Here is a 7,500-nt window from a genome sequence, read left to right as displayed (position 1 = left end):
TTCCATCATCCATCATATATCTGTTTTGATATTCATCTGTATATTATCTTGATCCTAACTTTCCAATATACAAATTAAAAAAAATTATAGAATTACTTATGACTGACGACTGCCTTTGATTTTGTCTTCCACCATTAACAATAATATTTCTATTATTCAGTAATTATTAATCACACCAGGAATTACTACAAGCTTATTGACTTTTGTATTTATCAAATAACAGTTGACCTCAAGCTCCTCCCTACATAATGTTTTAAATCAATAAGGAAACTTTTAGGCAAAACCTATTGTGAAAAACTGAACATGTTATTTGCCTAATTAACAAATTAGCATACACTAAGTTAGTAATTTACTTGTACAAAATTGTCAGTCCAGTAATAAAAGCTGCTAGATATATACATATATATATAATATATGTCATATATAAATGCACATATAATCATGAATAAATATATATACACACATATATATTTATATATATACATATATATACACATACATACATATATATATATATATATATATATATATACATATATATATATATATATATATATATATATATATATATATATATATATGTATATATACATATGTATAAAAAAAAAAAAAAATTTCTATATATATACATATGTATATATATAAATATATATATAATTATATATATATACATTATATATATATATATAATATATATATATATATATATATATATATATATGTATATATGTATATATATACATATACATATATATATATATACATAATATATATATATATTATATATATATATATATATATATATATATATATATATATATATATATATATATGTATATATATATATATATATATATTTATATATACATATATATACGTACATATACATATATTTACATATATACATTTCAATACATTATCATACGTCATTAAAGCTTGAAATTTAATCAAATCAACCTTTAATGCTCAACAAGATGTCAACAACATAAAATACCGTTTTAAACTCAGCAAAAGCTTTATATCAATCAGCTTAAGATATGTTATATTTAGTTTAGTTATCCTTAAGTTTGGTTCATATTAGTTAATCAAAACTTCTGTAAAACTAAGTCTAGTTTGGGATAACTCAGGTTCAAGTATGGTTTTGGGTCAACAATAAAATAAATTTAGGTTTTGATTTTTCAGTCAGGTTTAATTATATTTTGGTAAAGTTAGATCTTATGAAGGGCACTTGAGGGGAGATGAAATTTGAATATTTTATACTAGACTTACATAAGATTTAGTTAAGGCAAAGAATTGGTTGATGATGAACCAGGAGAAATAAAATTTAGTTAAGAGTTTATTACATTTAGGTGTGTTTTGGTTATAAGATTTAGGGGCAATTAGGTTAAAGTTGAGATTAGGGTTCATTAGGAGAGGCTTGATTTGACATGGTTAAGATCCACTTCTATTCAATCAAATTTAGATCAGATTTAGGGGTTACAGTAAATTTAGGTGTTAGGACTGTTTATAACTTGTTAATCTCATTATAGTTTTATTTGATTAGGTTCTACAAAGCTCCCTGTCAGAAGAGGGAAGTATGTGCTCATTTGAAATATCATTACTATTGGAAAAAAACATTTGCAATGTGTAAATATGTAAATTTCGTGATTATCCATAAAATTATGAGTTATCCTAGCCCTTAAATCAAGTGCTTATCTTATTCACATTAGCACTTCCGGATATGTCAGTTATACATTGCATTAATCTAAATCAATAACTGTCATGAAAAAATGAAATCAAGATTGCCTACAAAACTGAATTTCATTTCCAAGCTGTTATTTCTTCGCTTCACCTTCATGTCACAGCACTTGCGTGTCACTCTCAGCCCCACCAGTGCCTTTGCGTCTTATTAGAATGCCATGAGTAAAGAGAAGAACCAACTCCAAAGCCCTAAAGTCACTTCGTTATCATAAAAGCTCACAAGATCTTCCTTCTGTTTGTCTACCTTCCCACATTCGGCAAGTTGGCTTATGTCAAGAACTCAAGATGGAAAAGGTGTATTTTGGCGATGGTGTTCAAGGTGATTTGAGATCAAGACGTCACTGTGACGTAGGGCTTTCTCCAGAAACTACATTTCGTCGCTAATGCTTTAGATTTTAATCTTTGGATACGAGAGACTGAAGGCTGAAGATCCATTTCCTGGAAACCATTTGAAACTGTAATCATTGGGTAACTTAATGAGATATGTATTACTCTTCGGCTTGATTTATGACGTCATGGTCACAAGCCAGCTTAGTTATGACGTCACTATCTCAAACTTACCCAATTGTGACGTTTAGATAAACTGGTTTGAGTATGACGTCACGATCTTGGGTCAGCATGAGCATGACGTCACGATCTCAGGTCAACTTCATTAAATCATAACGATCACCAACTACCGTGAAATTGCTAATATTCCTGTTTTTCAATTCTGATTGAAATTCGTTTAAACAATCATGTTTGTTCTTGAAAAGAAATAACCATTAAAATACTAAAACACTGTGACGAAATATTCCATTAATTAATGTAGAAACGCCACATAAGATATTGAGCTTACCAGTGTTTGATTTGAATTAACGCCAAAGGATAAATTATAACAGCGGTTATGTGATATGATAATCACATAACATTTTAGTATTCACATCTTTAAGATATGTAAAACATCACAAAAGTTTAATGTCATGCAAATTGATAATTGAGTCGCTGGATCTGTTTTTCTTCCATATAGGACTGAAAATGGAGCTAAATGTGAAACAAATAGGCCTTTGTGCGTCATGAAAATAAATATTACTCTGCGTATATATTAGATTTACGTAATTGAACAAGTATTTCGTTAAATTAAGGCATCTGTCACAAAGATTTTTTCTCAAGTGGGTTTTCTTTTGCTTTGCTGTATAGAAATCGTTTGTATCCCTGAGTGACGACTTCTACTTATGCTATACATTGAAATAAAACCACGGCATGAATTTTATACGTAGCAAAGCTAAAAAGTAAAAAAATCTTTAAAACAAGGATTGACACATACAAAACAATTAAAAACAAGGCCATTATGTCAACGAGGAGTATATTTAAATTTTCTAGAACGTATTCGGATTCAGTCGTCCTTCTCACAGTCACTTGATCATAACAAAACCTCAGTTTCTGTCACAATTTCTTCAAAAAATTGCAAAAAATGGGGATATTTTCCAATTCCTCGCCTTTCGACCAGTTTGTCGGTGAGTTGAGAGTGGAATTATGCAAATTCAGGAGAACAAATTTATATTAATAGTTATTTAATAGGGAAAATGAACGTATTGTCCATTTCCGCCTTACTTTTAACTTGGTCACGTAAGGATGAGTCATTTACTGCTAATATTTGGTAATTAACTTACAGGTTAACTAGTCTTTTTAATATCTTGACCGTATTTCCCCATTCATTCTCAATTTCGATGGGGGAAGAGCCGAAATCCCATGAGAAATAGTATACCATTGTTACATAGGCCAAGGACATGGTTGATTAATAATTTATTGAATAGATTATTTACTTACTTACAGTCCAGCATCACAAAATATATGGTTAACATCATTTGTTTTACAAAATCGAGTTGACATAATGAATTGGGCATTTGTCATCAATTATGGAAAATTTATGGATGGTCTATATAGTTGATAAAGTATTGTGAATTTTATATACTTACAGACAGTTTATATCATATGCACATTGAACCTATATTTAATTACTCATACACAATAGAATAGAATACATATAAGAGCTCATACAGAAAAAGTAATACAACATGAGTAAAATAGTTCTTGATTTTCTAGAATGACTCAGATGCTCTGATATTTCATATGTACTCTTCCAAAATCATTAACACGCCTGGTGTTTATTTTCCATGCGTGTCTTTGGAAAATATGCGTCGAAATAGGGTTGTGAGATAACCCTCTTTTTTAAAGACAAAAATCATCATATTGTGCAATTACCTAATTATCTGGCTGCATTTTTGGCAGAGCTTTGCATGTTCCAAAATTGGTTATAGTACTTGTGTATTTAGAGCACTCTTTGGCAGATAACCCATCCAGTCACAGTTTTGTGTATAAGCTGTTCTGGTACTATTGAGAAATCTCAAACCATCACACGAGGACATGCTGGTAGTGAAGTCTAAATAGTATCAATATATCCTCTGCATTAACTAAGGATGGAGATGGATGGGAGATGATTACCCAGACCAATTGCTTGAGACTTAATCCCACAATGTGCATTATTTATACAGGTTAAAACTTATTTTATGCAGCCTGTTCAAGATGCCATAAGGACAGGTAATTAGGTTAGTGCTTGGCTGGAACATTGGTCTTTGTGCCTCCATTTATCACTTAAGCCAGTGTTAAATGCTGACCAACAGTCTATTGTTGGTCAGCACATTATTAAATAGATTGTAGAAGTGCTAGTTTCTTTTAAAGGGAAAATCTGGAACATACATTTGAGAGTATATGGAAGTACAACAAATACTGGATACTTATCAGAAAATATTTTTTTAAAAAGATGAGAAAGGAGTTGGTCTCTTTATGAAGCTTTAAAGAAAAAGTCAACTATGATTTTGTACCTACACTGTTTGTGTTTGACAATATTAGTTCAGGAATGCAAGACTTGATGAATCTGGATGAAAATAGTCCTGGAATTATTATGTTGCACCTGGGGGTCACAAAACCATGAGGGTTAATAATTTTAGGTATGATTTTATACGGAAGAGACCATTTTAAGAATTTATGCAATGACATTATATTATTGCCTAAGTAATATTCATATACAAAGTCTCTGACTTTTCACTATATTGACCAAGATTTGAAACTGACTCCTTTGTTTACTTTGATGAGGGAAAATGAACTAGAATGGATAGAATTTCTGCAACATGAAAAAGCTTTTGAATTCTGTGGTCTGTGAACTCCATTTTGATCATAGTTTACCTGCATGCCAATTGTTTAGCAGATGTTGTCCTTGGCAGGGTTTGTTTACATTTGCTTCCCTTGTTGCTAAGGCCCTTGTGAATGAATTTTTGTTGTGTCTTATTATCATGTTCTATATTTATTTCTCTATATATAGGTCTTGAAGGTGATTCCCAGTCCCATTTTTACTTTGGTATCAAATAATAATTCCCATAGGCAAATTAATTTTATCCAAGCTGCAGAATCAAATGGAATTCTGGAAAAATGCAGGAAGCCAAGATGATATCAGAGAAGGCAATGGGTGATGTAGAATAAGCTGATACTTGATTAGATCTGCTTGATTTGTCAATCAGACATTGTATTGGAAGAGGCTAAGGTGCATTCCAGGGGGATTAGAGTAGAACCATTTCTTTTTGAGCCAAAATATTCAGATGATTACAACAAAGAAAACATTTTGAAGAACTTGTTTCTTCTTTCATAAATTTGTGATAGTGATGTTACACCGAGTGTACAGCGTATAACCTCCCATTTCATAGTTTACAAGCACCTGCTATAAGTTTCAGAATATGATAAACACAAAAAAGGGGAGAAGAAATATTTTCAGTACTCTAATGTATAAATGAGCAGGAGTGTGGCAGAAAAATTGGTTGTGAGGTAAAGCACAAGTCTCATGCATTCCACCAATCCTCCCGTCTAGGATCCCCATGCCAATTTCATAGGTACCATCTGCAATGGGTTAAGAGAGGACCTGAAAATGCCAAGGGAGGTGGAGTGTCTATTCTGACTCTTTAGTAATGGATGGCTAACTTCTTCATTTTCCTTTTCTTTCTCCTACATTTTTTCCTTTCTTCCTCTTTGTTTACTTCCTTTTTTAATTTCTTGTAAAGAAATGCCATGACCAAATATTTTCTGATTGCAACACTTTCAACTGATGGCTTGATCTACTTTGGTATCCTAATTTATTTACAGATGATTCATTTCTTTAAATTCTGGTTTGGCAGCTCTACCTTTTTTAGGCTAATAACCTTCCCCAACATTGTTAGTTAGGAGTATCATAGAAATATTGGTTCTGACATCAAGAAAAAATAATGGATGCATGACAAGTATCAAGTTGTCCTGCTCATAAGTGTCTGATTTTCCTGCTCTTTCCTATCACCTGCTCTGATTAGTTTTCTCATCATTGTTACAGAACGGGCAACCAGTGAGAAAAATATTAGCGAGGATTGGGGTCAGATCATGGACATATGTGACCGGGTGAAGGAAAGCAGTGGAGGCCCCAGAGACTGCCTCAAGTCAATAGCTAGGAGACTAAATTCAGAAAATCCACGCATTGTCTTACAGGCCATAACCGTAAGTTTTTGCACTTCTCAGTTCTTCGATGTTCTTTTAGCGAGTGTGAGTGCGTGAGTGCATGTGTGTATTTTTGAGAATAAGATAGTTTCTAAATGTTAGTCAGCTGGCTTTTGGTAACGTCAACAAGAATAGTCCAGAGAAATATGAATGATTACTTACTGGTAAACTTGTATGCATCAATTTAGTTCTCTTTGTTTAGCATTATTTTACTAACAGATTGGTGTCACAGCTGTCGAAAGGGGCAACAGAACTGGTGTTCTTGTCCTGGCAGTATATCTTATCCTTTGTCTGTGATCTTGATTTCATTACCCTTGAATCAGATTATTTCCTGCAACAATTTTGGTAGTCAGTCTAAAGTTTAGGAACCATTTGTGTTGGGAATGTTAGAAATGATTAACAGTTATTAATGGAATTTATAAATCTGACAATACTGTGACACTCAACGGAAATTGTTCTACTTCTTGCAGCTTCTCGATGCTTGTATCAACAACTGCGGCCGTAAATTTCTTTTAGAAGTTGCTAGTAGGGAATTCGAACAGGAACTTAGAAAACATCTTACGAGCACACGAACTCACATAAAGGTAAGTGTTGATTACAAGTTGTATTCAAGTAGATGAGGTATACCTCTTCTGTATTTAGTAATCTACTTATTCATTTCTCAGTAAATGGTGCTTCCCTATCTTATTTTGATCTCTCTACAAAAAAAAATACTTAATAGTTAGTTTTGAGGACACAATATATATTTATTTATATATTTATTTATTTATCTGTTTATATGTAAGTAATTGATATCTCATAGGTATCAGAGAAGTTAAGAGATTGCGTAAAGAAGTGGGCTGAGGGAGATTTCAAGGGCGACCCACAGCTCAGCCTCATTCCAGCCCTCTACAATAACCTCAAGCAGGATGGATACGACTTTAACATTCAGTCAGACTCTGTAAGTACACCCATGTTCTGGCTAGGAAGGAGCTTGTATGGTTTCATCTCTGCCTTGTGTCTTTTTGTTTGTTTTTTTGTTTTGATATTTTCTTAGTAGTTTGCAAGTTTCTTGATTATATTTTGGGCTTTCTGTATTGGTATTAAGTAGACAGGCATACAGGTATTTATCATGATTATTATGATTTTTCTCTATATATGTAAAAAAAAGATGTTATTTGTTTTTGTTTTTTTTAATTATTTTGTATTAGTCTTTCCTAAATATATGTA

General features: G+C 32.0%; 1 protein-coding gene across 4 annotated transcripts in view; it reads left to right on the top strand.

Annotated features, from left to right (window-relative positions):
- The first annotated feature begins 3,089 nt into the window (after positions 1 to 3,089).
- The window catches only part of Stam (signal transducing adaptor molecule), a 21,348-nt gene continuing 16,937 nt past the window's right edge, over positions 3,090 to 7,500 (top strand). For all 4 annotated transcript variants that reach the window (XM_086533086.1, XM_086533085.1, XM_043035952.2 and 1 more), the window contains exons 1-4: positions 3,090 to 3,233; positions 6,131 to 6,291; positions 6,762 to 6,875; positions 7,094 to 7,231. In XM_086533086.1, the coding sequence (XP_086389212.1) occupies positions 3,191 to 3,233; positions 6,131 to 6,291; positions 6,762 to 6,875; positions 7,094 to 7,231 (456 nt within the window). In that variant the 5' untranslated portion in view covers positions 3,090 to 3,190. The remainder of the gene's footprint in view (positions 3,234 to 6,130; positions 6,292 to 6,761; positions 6,876 to 7,093; positions 7,232 to 7,500) is intronic.

The sequence above is a fragment of the Penaeus japonicus genome, unplaced genomic scaffold (genome assembly GCF_977035675.1).
Source record: "Penaeus japonicus unplaced genomic scaffold, GWHDUDI00000001_assembly GWHDUDI00000038, whole genome shotgun sequence".
NCBI classification, from domain to species: domain Eukaryota; kingdom Metazoa; phylum Arthropoda; class Malacostraca; order Decapoda; family Penaeidae; genus Penaeus; species Penaeus japonicus.
Note: the sequence above shows the minus strand (reverse complement) of the source record. Positions and strands in the feature narration are given on the sequence as shown.